The sequence below is a fragment of the Lottia gigantea genome (genome assembly GCF_000327385.1).
Source record: "Lottia gigantea unplaced genomic scaffold LOTGIsca_11, whole genome shotgun sequence".
Taxonomy (NCBI): domain Eukaryota; kingdom Metazoa; phylum Mollusca; class Gastropoda; family Lottiidae; genus Lottia; species Lottia gigantea.
The window spans coordinates 473,080-487,364 of NW_008707001.1; the positions used below are offsets into that span (position 1 = coordinate 473,080).

A 14,285-nucleotide genomic window follows, 5' to 3' on the forward strand; every position below is an offset into this window, starting at 1 on the left:
TTTTGCCGTTGCTATGGTTATGGTGATGACACCTGAATCCGAAGCTTTGTTGAATCTGTTGAATGGAGGTGGAGGTAATGGCGGTCTGCTCGGTGGTGTTTTGGGAAATAACGGTTTACTGGGAGGTATCTTAGGATCAAACGGTTTACTCGGAGGTCTGTTGGGACAAAATGGTTTAGTTGGAGGTCTATTGGGATCAAATGGTTTAGTCGGCGGTGTTTTGGGAGGAGACAAAGACTCAGTTGAAGCTAGTGCCAATGTCCTGGCTAAGCTGAACGCCATCATTAGCGACGGAGTTGCCACCAAAGCTGAATTGGGAGCTGCCTTGGGTATAAGTGGAGCAGGATTAGATGGTCTTATTGCTGATATTGATATCAATGGTGAGTAAATAACTATATTAATTGTTTAGCATGTGTATTGTTACTAGCTCAAAATACACGAATAAATCCAAATACATTAATTGTTCACTGGGTAACGGCATTTCTATTGTTAATAGGTCAACTTTAAATATGCACGTACATATATATAATTATAACGTTCTCCACGGAAGATGCGCATTCCGTCAAATAAAGTGTACAACCCCATTTGTTTCTCTACAATCAATTGAAAGCCAATTCCTTGAACTCGCAAAGCTAGAGATTATAAAGAAATAGCCGATGTTATTTTTCGTCCCTACATCATTAATTCCTATTTTTTCAGCTGATGCTAAGATTAATTTGAAAGAACTTTTAGATTTGGAAATCCTCGTTATCTGTAAGTATATTGTGGCTAATTGTATCAGGCCCGTAGCTACTAAAACAATGCAACTTGTAGGACAAAGCCTAAATGGTCCAAGCACAAGAATGCTTTTGGTAACAAAAGCTCGTATCCTTATTCTTCATAATTTATCACCTTTTTTTCAGTACAAGGTCTTCTAGGTTTGGATCTAACCAACATCTTAGGTAACCTTGGTAACTTGGCTAACCTCGGTAACATTGGAAATCTTGGTAACCTAGGAAATGTTGGTAACGTTGGTAACCTACTAGGTTAGGATGAGGAATGCAGACAATTCAAGACCGTCAAAGATTTAAAATAAATTATAAAGCATAAACTTATCTTTTTTTTAAAAAAACCAGTCCCCCCTTTTAATGACCCATGTCTGCAGCTGAGGGTCAAAGGGGTCACAGTCTCCCATGTGGGGTACATGAGGAGATTTTACCATTTCAAGATGTTTTAGAAGCTGTTTCCTATATATAGAAACCTGTTCATGCCTTAAACCAAACTGATGGAGGGTTAATGATAATTCATTAGACACACCAATTAATCGAAAAAAATAAGGAAACCAATCTTTAAATGATAAAAAAGGAAGTCTGGAATCCCTGATAAATGTACTGCAGTGAATTATATGTGAATCCCTTTGTATCAGATATCTTACAGAATATAAAAAGTCAGATGTTAATTTCCTTAAAAAAAAGAATTTGTGGGAAAAAGGAAAGTGTGCATTGTTGTATCAAGAATGAAGTTTTAATAATTCACGAACAAGGGCAGTAACTCAAGTTTATAGAAAAGCTAAGTTATTTGTGGATAAATAAAAATAACAAATATAGTTTTATCAAAATTTTAATTTTCATACACAATCACAGACTATAATATACAGACACTAAAAATACCAGTTTTATTCTTTAAGATGGGGGTGGGGGCATACCTCCCATTCCTGGTGGCATACCAGCCATCCCTGGGGGTAGCTGTGACCCTGACACGGCAGCATTGGGTCCCAATAACATCTGAAACAGAAAACAAAATTTTATTTTCTTGAACAATGTATGTACAACTTGTAAATGACATAACATGGTTTTTCGCATTTTAACGGTACGACATATAAATATCCCAACCTAACCCTAAAAAAGTCACGTAATAGCATTCTTGACCATCAAAATGGCTTCACGTTCCAGAAAAAAAACTAGCACAGAGTCAGGAAAACAATCCATTATTGTCCATGCATAACATTAATGAAGCTCTCCTATACTGGCTGCTAACAATGGTACAGGAATGATAAACACAATACCCATCGAGACGGTGCAAATAGCCAGTGTGTATACATACATTACGATTCTAGGTCGTAATTAGACCATTTCGCTCATGTTGACGAAGACAGATTTGGCAAGATGCTCTGAATTGCAGGGGGACCTGACCCCAGCGTAAAGCTTCCTACCCCAAAAAACTTTTTGGGTTTTGAAATTATAGTTTTGATGGTTGTATTATAATGAAATTTAATTTGAATTTTTTAATTTGAACTTGCAGCCTCACCTGTCTTTGTTGTTGAAGCTCCTGTTCTTTCATCTGAGCCATTTCCGATTCAAACATGACCGGGAGAATTAGAATTGTAGCAGACGACGCCAGCACCCACAATAAGCCTCGCCCTAGCGTGAAACTTGTTTTAGCCAGACTGAAACTCAAACTAACGGCTGATCCACAAGTTTTTCTAACTCCCTCAGGAAACATTTCTGTCAGTCCCATCAACCTTTCTGATAATGTTTCATCAATGTCCTAGAAATAGAGAATAACATTCAAAACACTGAATTACTAAATTTTAAAAACACAAATATATCTGCACCATTAAATTACCATGTGTTCCCTGAGGCCAGTGTGAGTAACTAATGGAATTTATAATCATAGCTAGAGTGTAAGTCATGCAGTTGCAAAAATTTCATTTAGCATAGTATTCTCACCTTGAAGATAACCATTTGCTTAATACAACAGTCGTGCCCCCTTCCCCCAACAAAATCGAAATTTTTAAAAACATAAACAAAAAGCGGCACAAACCTCGTCATCGTCGTCTTCAATTGCAGGTGGAAGTTCTGACCGCGACAAACTGTCCAGGGGATGCACCTTCGGCCCAAATAAATCACCTTGATCCATGACTTTGTTTTATTTAATCAAATTAAATTATTTCAGCGTGTTTTTGTTGACCGGAAGTACAAGACGACATTGGGCTCCGTACATATTAAAAATTAGTTTATAAATATCATGACACGAAAAAGCATTTTTCCTCCTTTTTTTATTTCAAAAATATAGTTTTAAGGTGCGTTCATCAATGTTTACTGAAGTCAAAAGTGTGCATTTCATAGTACATTTACCAATGCTACGAATAACGAAAATTGAAAATGTAGTCTCGAGTGTCAAGACTGAAAGTAGAGAACTGGACAATATTTCTAGAAATCGAAAGTAAAGAATCCGACTTTCAAATCCAGTGAATTTCAACACTTCCCAATTATCATCGTTTTATCTCTTATGTGGCCCCATTTCCATTGGAACTGAGCAATTGTCATAAGCAGATCTGTTGCTTAGCACAATAAGGCGTCTAAAGATTTAGGCGTATGCGATGTCATCTCTGAGAAATGTAGCAAACTTTATAAAATTCAGAAATTCAAAATGTTGCTCTTTCAAGAATCTGTCAGTGTTAAGCAGAAGATACTGTTACATCAGAAAACAAGATGTGAAATACAATAGAATATATCATTACAGGTATTTCAAATGTTATTGACACTTTGTAAAGCGCCATCAGGTGGAGGCGGAGCCAGGTTTACGTCCGAGATATCTGAGATTGCGCGAATCTCTAACCTAGTTATAAGGTTTTTGCCCGAAAAACTTGCTTTCGGGGCCCCCTCTGCCCCCTCTGCCCCCTCTGCCCCCTCTGCCCCCCTTTTAGCTCCGCCACTGCCTACAACATATGACCATCCCTACCTAACCCTAAAGACGGCAGGTAATAGCATTCTTGACAATCAAACTGGCTTCACACTCGAGAAATAAACTAGCAAAGAGACAGGGAAACAACCATTGCCCATGCATAACAGGAATGAAGCTCCACCATTAGAAGCTAACCACGGTACAGAAAAGATAGAAAACAAAGACAATATGCTCCATGAAGGTTAAATAGCCAATATGTTTCTTGAATATTACTAACTTTCGCCTTGCTTGATGGAAAACTGTAACTACCAAATGATAAAGTGTTTGATCTTAATTTTTCAGAAATCATCGTCCAGTTTTAGAGTTAGTGAGGAAATTATCTTCTAAAGAAATAAATCCTGGCCAAAATCAAAATAAACTGAAAGATGAGAAATCTCCGTATTTATTACAGCATGCAAACAATCCTGTACATTGGTAAGATGTAGGGTTTATCTTTTACTAAGACTGATTTGTACCACATGCAAAAATATGTGAGAAGCTACACATGTCGGACTTAGTCAGTTTAAGAGCGACTCCTTGGTCAGTAAGTCTGAATGGATCATAATCTTCAGCACATAAACACATGAATTTGAACTGGTCTCGAGAGTACAGACACAAGAAAAAGCACTACTTGTCAGTCAGTTGGCTGAAGATTGCACAGCGTGAAAATGTTTCAGGTTCTCTTTTTATATATATTTGTAATTTACTTTACAATTGATCTCTACTTGTCAAACCTCAGCAGGCTGAAGTAGGTCAGTTGTCTGAAAATTGCACAGTGTGAACTCATGAGTAACAACATGTTTCAGGTTCTGTTTAATATTCTAAATATATTGATAATGTCTTTTTTGTCATTTCATAGGATGTAATCCAAATTTTGCAGGTATCCATGGGGAGAAGAAGCGTTTAAAAAAGCGCGAGAAGAAAATAAAATGATATTTTTATCGATTGGCTTTTCGACTTGTCACTGGTGTCACGTGATGGAACGTGAATCTTTCCAGGATGAAGAAATCGGGAGAATTCTAAACGAAGATTACATCAGTATTAAGGTGGACAAGGAAGAACGACCAGATATCGACAGAATTTATATGTTATTTGTGGAGGTTGGGAGATTTTTTATGCAAGGAGAGGGGGGGGGGGGGGGGGGGGATGTCATAGGGACATTTAGAATTTGGTAGAGTAACGAAGTTGGGGGAAAGGGGAAGTTGATAGAAATCTTTCAAGGCTTAATTGAATTTCTTGACATGTATGTTGAAAAGTTTTGAAAGATGAGGTTAGGGGGGGGAGAATGGACTATTTTGAGTTTTTGAGGCTCATCTGTAAAGTTTGTGCCAGATTTGGCTCTATATGCCAGACATGACCGACTGATGACCTCAGTTTTTATAATGCCTTTCAGATACGTATTTTTTGGTATGTGCAACAGACCTCAATCAAGTCAATAATGATATTACGTCTGTCAATGGCTTTGGTTACTTTTAGAAATATTTTTTGAAATATTTCTTGTATCTTTTCAGGCAACATCAGAAGATGGAGGGGGCTGGCCACTTAATGTTTGGCTGACTCCAGAATTAAAACCTGTTTTTGGTGGAACATATTTCCCTCCTGATGGCAATGTCTATAACCGACCTGGATTTAAATCTGTTTTACTGAATATAGCTAATAAGGTACAGTTCTTATCTGGAATCTATTTAAATATATCTGTATCTTAGTTAATTTCTCAAGCTAAGGTGGCGCTCAAGTGGCGCTCAGGTGGCGCTCAGGTGGCGCTCACGCTCAGGTGGCACTCAGGTGGCGCTCAGGTGGAGCTCAGTTGACCCCCTTGACCTCAAACCAAATTTTTTATGTGTCTTTTGATCCATTTTTATTAACTCGTTGCCTTACCCTCGGTATTAACAAAAACCTATTTTTTGGACACTAGGAGAAAGAGTTGATATGCAGGATTTATTTTTTTAGATTTTTTGTAGCCCTTTAGTAAATGTTTTAATTGCAATTTTAAAAATTGGACTAAATTTGTATTATTTTAGTGGAAAGAAGATAGTAAAAGTATATCAGCTGATGGAGCTAGAATTATAGAACTAATCGATAAAGCTACCAAAAACATTCGGGTTATCAATCGACAACGTGTGGATGAAAGACACCTGTCTGGTTGTTATGATGTTTTAACAAGATCGTTTGATTCTGTAAATGGTGGTTTTGATTCAGCACCTAAATTTCCCCGCCCCTGTAAGTTTTATTGTTTATTATCCTTTTCGATAATTCTGATCGCTGTAACATCATCAATTTATTGGTAGTTGGCATTAAACAGTGAGCAAACTGTTTCAAAAATCTGATAAAAATATGATAAATTTTTCGCTAGGAACCGTTTAGCAATTTCTACTTGTCAAAGTGGTAAAGATGTATCTCTAGATGAATTAAATCATTTGATTTAAATGTGTAACTATTGAAAAAACAGAAGAGCTATAGATTTTACTAAATTCTACTAAATTTCCAGTTCTACATGTAGGCGAGCTTCTAGCCCAAGCAAATCTCTGTCGTTCATAATGCATTCTAGTAAAATGGAGAAAAGAAGCCCTTTTGCTTGTAAAAATGGATTTCATTGCTGATAATTTAAATGTCTTCAGGTTATTTAGAATTTTTCCTGCGGTACTATTCCTACAATAGGATGGAGAAGGAAGCGCTAGAAATGGCAGTGTTTACCCTGGAGAAAATGGCCAGGGGTGGAATTTATGATCATATTGGAAATGTAAGGTTGTTTAACTCCTCTTAATGTTGACGCAGGGGCAAACTGAGCAACTATTGGCCCTCAGACTGGGTTTCTATGGACCCCACCCCAAAGTTAAACTGATCGTGGGAATACCCTTCCAGCTTGTAACTTGATCTCATCATACCTATACTCATTTTTCTCATCAAATTAAGATTTTATATTCTGATAACCTTTAACAATCACAAAATAGTGCTATATAGAAATATTAGAACAAAACCTGAAACATGTTATTACTCTGAGTTGTATGTTGTATGATCTTCAAGCGAATGATTTATTTAAGCCTGCGTCTCCACTGAAATTTGAGATCAATTCTAGAACTGTACAAAAATATTAAAACAGAAATTGAAACATGTTTTGTGTTCCAAAAAGTTTTATTGAGTAACAGCATGTCTCAGGTTCTCATTTGACTACTAATTATTGTTGTTAAAAATATGTAGATATTCTGTGTTGATGATGCTTATTTTACGCTGTTTCTAGGGTTTCCACCGTTACTCTACAGACAATAAATGGCACGTTCCACATTTTGAGAAGATGTTATACGATCAAGCTCAGTTAGTTGTTACATACTTACACGCTTATCAGGTTAGCTAAGTCTGTATATTTATATTCCCTGCTTTACAATCTTTCTTTACCAGTGAAACAGAGTTCCATATCCTTCATTTGTGAGTTTTTCCATGACAATTGTTATAAGAATTATTTTTTTAGAATCTGTGTAAGACTGTCTGAAATAAAACATGTATTGTTTGATCAACTAAAATCAACAATTTTGCTGTCTTTTTATAGATAACTAAAAATCAAGAATTGGCTAGAATCGGAAGAAATATTTTAGAATATATTTTACGAGATCTTAGTCATCCTGTAAGTTACTTCTATCTCTGTTTATGTTTTGAGTTCTAGTGAGGTTTTATAGCACAGTCAGTTAGAGCATTGGTTCTTAACATGACATCATTTCCTTGGTTACGTCGAGCAAGTCCGATGGCCTTGCATAAGTCATCTTCACTCATAAATCCACCCAGCTTTGGGTACGGATAATCCAGGAAAGTTCAATGCCTAGAGTTTTGGCTAATGATCAGCTGATAGAAAGGATCCTTAACTGTGAATCTAAGTGTTGTTGTCCTTGTAAAATATAGTTAATTCTTTCGTTCTTGCTTTCTTCATCTCTGAATTTTCTGTGTGTTTTCTCTTTCAACCTAAAGACAATTTCATTATTACCTAATAGCATCTATTGTTTGACACATGCTAAATTCAAGAACAGTATTGAATAAGAAAAAAATAGATATGAAGTGAAATGCTGACTTTGCTAATAACTAACGAGATACGTGACCCTAAGCTTAAACCACACATTTTACGTATTGAAACAAACCGTCTGTTTTTTACCTCCAAATTTAGAGTGGAGGTTTTTACACTGCCGAAGATGCTGATTCGTTCCCTACCCATGATGCAACAGAGAAGACAGAAGGAGCGTACTACACATGGACTAAAGAAGAAATAGATCATCTGTTGTCAGGGACTGTGGAAGGACATGACAACCTCAATTTATCAGAAATATTTTGTTGGTATTTCAATGTTAAAGATGACGGCAACGTGGATCCTTATCAGGTACAAATATTTCATTTTCTGAAAAGATTTTCAATTTCCTTTTAAAGCACACCATGTGGATACATAAAATTGAACAAAAGGTATTGAACTTTCTAGCTAAATGAAATAGATGAAGTCAGCATTAAAGGTTTACTACCTCTTACAACACAATTCAAATTCTCAATCAGCAGACTTACCTGGTGTCAAAACTATCCGAAATAAAATACATATAAATACAGATAATTTTCAAAAACGCTTACAATTTTTGTAAACCATTGCCGTCAAAGTGAAACAGGCTTCAAAAATTTACTTGATTTATAATAATCGTATTTTCCTTTTGCAGGATCCACATGGCGAATTTAAAGGGAAGAATATATTATTTATCAACAAGACTGTTCTAGAATCAGCAGAACATTTCTCCATGACAACAGAACAGTTCCTGGAAGTGATTGAACAATGCCGAGAGATTTTATACACCGAAAGATTAAAACGACCGTGTCCTCACTTAGACACTAAAATTGTTTCTTCCTTAAATGGTAAAGTTTTTTTTCCACTCATTGTTTTGAAATTTCTACTTTAAATATTGATGAAAATGGTCAAGAGTTGATCTCGTTGGTCGTCTAAATATAAACATTAGGGAGGTGGCGTAACATCAAGGGAGGTAATTAGTCTTCAATCCGGGTTCAAACAATTCTGTTTAAACAGACAATTTTTCGTGCAAGACCAATTATTATTAAGGCATTTAACCTAATGCAAGGAGGAAAACTATGGCAGGGCAGTTGTATTAAAGATTAAAAGATCTGTTTGTGAATTAGTAAATTCTGAACGTAACTTGCAAATGCTCATGAAATCAGCTAAAGCATTTTCAGTTTCTGATATCTTAATTTCCCTTCGATGAAACTATTTTGTGTTTAAAATTTTCAGGTTTAATGTTGACAACGCTATCAAAGGCCGGACAAATTCTTGGAGATCAGAAATATGTGGATTTAGCAAAGAAAACAGGGAAATTTATTTTGACTAATTTGTATTCTGGCGAAGTTAGAGAGCTGATTAGAAGTGTATACGTAGATAAAGATGGTAGTGTCACTCGCAGGTAATTTTACTGTTGTCTGTTGGCTGGTGATTTACCAAATTAGCTCCCTTGAACGAGAAAATTCCAACTCAAAACACCTCGATACCTAACTGATGACAATATATCCTACTTCTCCACTAATGTGCCTGTGTGAGGATTGCCACACCCTCCCCCACCCCCACTCTCATGTATCTTAATCCACTGTCAGCTCATCCCACTGTTAGTTCATCCCATTGTCATGTTCATCCCATTATTAGTTCATCCCATTATTAGTTCATCTGTTCGTTAATGTTAAATGCAGTGGACAGAATCAAAGCTTCCTCCTTCCACAGACACTTGACTTTGCCATTATTCCCATACCATACTCGTTATTTTGTTTTTGAATTTTTCAGATCCCCACCTATAGCAGGTTTTTCGGAAGATTATGCATTTGTTATTCAGGGACTATTAGATTTATACGAAACGACATTTAACGGAGAATGGCTGCGAATAGCTAAAACTCTGTCTGATAAACAATCAAAGGTGTTCATGGATCCCTGTGGAGGGTTTTTTGACGGCCCTGAAGCCTCCTCTCTTATTTTATCTTTAAAAGAAGGTTAGTGGCACATTTTGAATATTAATTTTTTTACATTAGATATACCAGAATTCCTCACATAGCACAGAAATCTTTTACTGAACAAAGCATTTCATTGGTTGAATATTAATTGACCTAGAACATGAGATGTATAATAATTTCGTCAGAACCTGCAGTGTCCAACTTACTGATTAGCTTAGTTAAAAAATTCTCATTTGTGAGACTAAGGTAGATTTTGGTCAAACAGATGGCGTAGCTGTCCAATAAATTGCCAGGATGTCTAATAGTAAATGTCTGTAGCAAGCAAATTTTCCATTTTTATTTCAGATTCTGATGGAGCCTTACCCAGCCATAATTCAGTGTCTGCCTTGAATCTTCAGCGTTTGTCGGCCATGTTGAATAACGAGGAACTATATCATGATACAGTGAGACTACTGTATACTTTTCATACCAGATTGGTGGAATTTCCTCGTTCCCTTCCAGCCTTATACTCCGCCTGTTTATTTTTCTTTAAAAAACCAGTACAGGTATAGCTCATTCATTTTTATAATTAAATCAAGAATTTTTTTAACTGGCCCAAGAAGAAATCAATCGGGATGTCGGAATACGCAGAATGTCGGAAAGTTCAGATGTCGGATATCACAAAGTACTAACAACCCGAAATCCAAGGCCCAATGGCCCACCCCTAAATAGCCCACTGTTTGTGAAGGTCTGATCTAAGTCACCTTCACTCATAATACCAGTCAAACAGGTTGCGTCAATGGGTACGGATAAGCTGGGAAAGATCAATGACCAAAGACCAGCTGGATGACAGAGTCCTTGTGAATCTTAAGTTGTTACTCATGTTAAAAGATAGTTGTTTCTTCCTTCTATTCTCTGCCTAATTTTATCATTTTCATTTCTTTGATTTTCTCATTCAAATTTTATTTGTGATTTAACATCTTTTCTTTTATTTTCAGATTATAATAACTGGTAGACTGGACTCGGAGTCAACTCAGGCCATGATTAAAGTCATAAACTCTTTTTTTATTTTCAATAAAGTTGTATTAGTCGTGGGTGACCCCAAATATTCACGATACCTGGAGAGGGAAGTACCAGTTTTGAAGAATTATAAACTGGACGGAGAAGAAACTATAGTGTCTATTTGTGATGATTTTAAATGTCTACAACCTTTGACTTCTGCTGAACATTTACATCGATTGATTGAAACCAGTATGGTTGCAACTCTATAGTTTCTAATGTGTGGTAGCCTATTAAAAATTTTAAAACTCTCTTTGTCATTGTTTTGTTCAGTCTAGATTGGCCTCATGGCTGCAGTTAGCCTTCTTGTGGAGAAAGAAAGTGAAATTCTTAAATCTCATTCAACCCATTCAGTATCAGGATTGTCCACCATGTATTTTTTAGAAAAAAAAAATTAGTGTAAATAAATTGTTTTCTTCTGATTCTAAAAGTCATGATTTTCAATCAGTAATATTCTCCTTAAAGATGCCTTGGGGAACAGGTCGATACGACGGGCTGTTCGATTTGTATATTTCCTATAAGTCTACAGTTCTATGGTGACACTAAGTCCGATGTCCAATTTGACAACAATATGCCCGATTTTACATCAATGCTTTGACATTGGGCGATCTGACTTACTCGCGTCAAACTATACATTTACAAGCATGGCGGCTGTTTATATCAAAAAAGCTCTTTCACAGGCGTTTTTGCTTCGTCAAGCCGTCAGATCAGTTCCTATGTGAGTAATTTATTTAAAATGATGAATTTTGTGACTATTAATCCACGAGCAGTGATATTTAAATGAAATCGTATTGGTAAAACCACATTAAAAAAGGTCTAGAATAAGCTGACAGTGACAGTAGTAGTGCAGTAACAATTTCTTTAATTCAACATCATAGAACTGTACACTGACAGTTCTATGGTTACACTTGCAGTGTTGGTATCTAAACCTCTCCTGTTTGAGGCTATAATTCCTTTGGTGAGATCTTATCTCTTATCAAAGATAGTATCATTCATTCATTGAGCCAATTGACTCATTTTGATTTGAGGTATGCAATGATTATGCCTATAATATAATCCAAAATATGTAGCACACACAAGCATGGCAATATTTTAGCATCCAATTATATGTCCTTAAACACACGATTAAATGCATCCACAAAGTTTTTTGTTTTCCAGTGTTACTCAAGTGAGACACCGTCGTTACGATCCTAGATTCCGAGAACCATCCCTAGATACAGCAGAATTAGCGGAACCGCTATCAGACGACGATGAGAGGAAATATAACCCAATTAAAGCAGCTAAGAATTATGAAACAACTTCAGTATTTTATGATCCTCTACTAGAGTGAGTAGCTTTGTCTAGATCTATGTTTTTGATTAAAGATGATAGACCTTGGCATGAGGGCTCAGTAAAATAATCAAAATAATTATTATAATCTTCCCAAGAATTTATTATCGACCATCGATTATCAAATTTCATAAGCGATTAAATGACAAAGTTATATTTTCTTCCACGTACTTGTCAACAAGTAGTAATCCATTCTACATATTTTAGTTTCCCTTCAGCACTTACCTAAATTAAACTATAGTAGACGATCAAACTCGTGAGTGCCAACATGTTTCAGGTTCTTTTTTGATATTTTTACATCGCTCTACAATTGATTTCTACTTGTCAAACTTCAGTAGACACAGGCTGAAATGGGTCAGTTGTCTGAAGATCTCTACTTGTCAAACTTCAGTAGAGACACAGGCTGAAACAGCTTGAATCCATGAGTTACAACATGTTTCAGGTTCTGATTTAATATTTCCAGCTTGTTATTAACTATTTGATTAATATTTCAGAAAGCTTATCAACATGTTAATGTATAATGGAAATAAAGCAGCCGCTCGAGAAATTGTTGAGGGGGTTGGTACCATTTTATCTTTTAAAATATTGTCTTGTTCACGCGTTGAATTACTTATTGTCTTTTCATTTGTAATATTCTAATAAGATGACGAAAAAAATCTTTTAATCCTTCAATGGCATATTAGAAGAACAATTTATAGATTGACAAGACAATTTTATGGATAGGTGTTTCTACCAATCTAGATACAACTAGATGCTTTTTCCATGTCAGCCCCAAAGACCTGACTCACTGACAAGGCATATTATCTCAACCTGTCAGTCAGGATAAAGTCTTATAGACCTGCGAAACACAAGGGAGGTAAGCCACTCTATCTTATGAGTAATTTTTTTGCATTACAAACAAATGAATCATATCACACAGAGTAAAGCAAAAATATGACTTAAGTATTTTTTTTTTTTCGTGTTTTTATCAGATGTTAGAAGAGATTAAAATGATTCAAGTTAAGAAATATAACCATGCTGGTAGTAAACAGGAACAGGAGGCCATTGAATGTAATCCTTATCTGATCTTCCAACAAGCTTTAGAGAATCTAAAACCTGCCCTAATGATTATTCCTGTTAGAAAGGGTGGCACAGTTTATCAAGTTGGTATCAGGATTGAAATTTATTCCTTTGAAGAGACTGATGCGCCATTTTTTTTATCAATCATACTTTAGTCTCAGAGACAGGAATTTTTTAATAGTGTTCACAGCTCACAGTCGAAATTTGAGCCTTCAAATCCATGTGTGTCCAGAATTATCCGCGACTGAATGTTAAAATGACAACTTGTCAATTTAAGATACTTTGTGATTTATAGAAAAGACGTTATAAAAATAATGAGTAAAATTCTTAGTTAGAAGTATTTTTAAAGAATTATGTGATTTTCTTACATTTCTAGTACTTCTGAAGATTATTTACATATTTTCAAGACTCAAATTCATCGATTCGGGATAATTTCAGGTACCAATGAGTTGTCCACCAAAACGTCAACAGTTTAAAGTGTTTAAATGGTTAGTGGATTTAAATCGAGACCGAGAGAGAAAAATTCGAATGTCTAAGAAATTAGCTATGGATGTAGTAGATGCTTTTCATCATGAGGTATGGTGTTGTCTGATTATTTTCGTCTTTACGATTCGATTTGAACCACATTTAGATTTTAGAAATGAGGGCCTGGCTGTAACATTGCAGTTAAGTAATGTTACGAAAGCACAGGCATGCAGGCTTAACCTTTAGTGAGAGAGTATTGTTTTCCTAGGGTTCTTGTTAGATCTCTAGAATTTCATGTTAACAATTCTCCCTTATGGCTTTCGAGATTTTCTTATATATGTTGCGTTGTTTTAAAATTGATTTATTGTTGTATTTCAGGGAAAGTGTATGAAGAAGAAAATAGAATTATTAAAACTATGTGAAGCCAATAGAGCCTTCGCTCATTATCGATGGTAGACTAGCAGACTCGTCTGGTAGATCAAGACTAGAACTATATGAAAATCCTCAGTTTACTGACGTCAAAACTTTGAGCTATGTTATATACGGATTAAATTCATTGCTTTGCTGTCACCAGACATAATGTGTCAAAATAGATTGTGTAAATTACATGATTCCGTTTCCAGAAATTGATATTGAAGTCTAGAAAAAAAATTGGGAATGATAGTTGGCTTTTCTATAGCTAGAGCTATGCGTTTAAACAGTCTGTACCAATATGAAGTATT

At 35.7% G+C, this 14,285-nt stretch overlaps 4 protein-coding genes across 4 annotated transcripts in view; 3 read left to right on the forward strand and 1 right to left on the reverse strand.

Moving 5' to 3' along the window:
* Nucleotides 1–1,087, forward strand: part of LOTGIDRAFT_230107 (hypothetical protein) — a 1,772-nt gene extending 685 nt beyond the window's left edge. Inside the window, exons 2-4 of the mRNA XM_009047013.1 lie at nucleotides 1–380; nucleotides 700–753; nucleotides 903–1,087. Of these exons, the coding sequence (XP_009045261.1) occupies nucleotides 14–380; nucleotides 700–753; nucleotides 903–1,030 (549 nt within the window). The 5' untranslated portion in view covers nucleotides 1–13 and the 3' untranslated portion in view covers nucleotides 1,031–1,087. The remainder of the gene's footprint in view (nucleotides 381–699; nucleotides 754–902) is intronic.
* Nucleotides 1,088–1,661: 574 nt separating this feature from the next.
* Nucleotides 1,662–2,526, reverse strand: LOTGIDRAFT_110138 (hypothetical protein; the record flags this gene model as incomplete). The annotated part of the gene is made up of 2 exons (XM_009047014.1): nucleotides 1,662–1,763; nucleotides 2,287–2,526. Coding segments are annotated over 2 exons (342 nt in total), but the record flags the coding sequence as incomplete, so codon positions are not given.
* Nucleotides 2,527–3,513: 987 nt separating this feature from the next.
* On the forward strand, nucleotides 3,514–10,922 carry LOTGIDRAFT_156342 (hypothetical protein; the record flags this gene model as incomplete). The annotated part of the gene is made up of 14 exons (XM_009047015.1): nucleotides 3,514–3,560; nucleotides 4,009–4,140; nucleotides 4,586–4,805; nucleotides 5,217–5,366; nucleotides 5,727–5,925; nucleotides 6,324–6,445; nucleotides 6,944–7,048; nucleotides 7,250–7,324; nucleotides 7,856–8,065; nucleotides 8,388–8,580; nucleotides 8,969–9,137; nucleotides 9,509–9,711; nucleotides 10,018–10,217; nucleotides 10,650–10,922. The coding sequence occupies 14 exons, from the start codon at nucleotides 3,514–3,516 to the stop codon at nucleotides 10,920–10,922; spliced, it is 2,298 nt and encodes a 765-aa protein (XP_009045263.1).
* A 917-nt stretch (nucleotides 10,923–11,839) lies between these two features.
* Nucleotides 11,840–14,019, forward strand: LOTGIDRAFT_110271 (hypothetical protein; the record flags this gene model as incomplete). The annotated part of the gene is made up of 5 exons (XM_009047016.1): nucleotides 11,840–12,036; nucleotides 12,534–12,597; nucleotides 13,011–13,181; nucleotides 13,537–13,674; nucleotides 13,942–14,019. The coding sequence occupies 5 exons, from the start codon at nucleotides 11,840–11,842 to the stop codon at nucleotides 14,017–14,019; spliced, it is 648 nt and encodes a 215-aa protein (XP_009045264.1).
* Nucleotides 14,020–14,285: the final 266 nt, after the last annotated feature.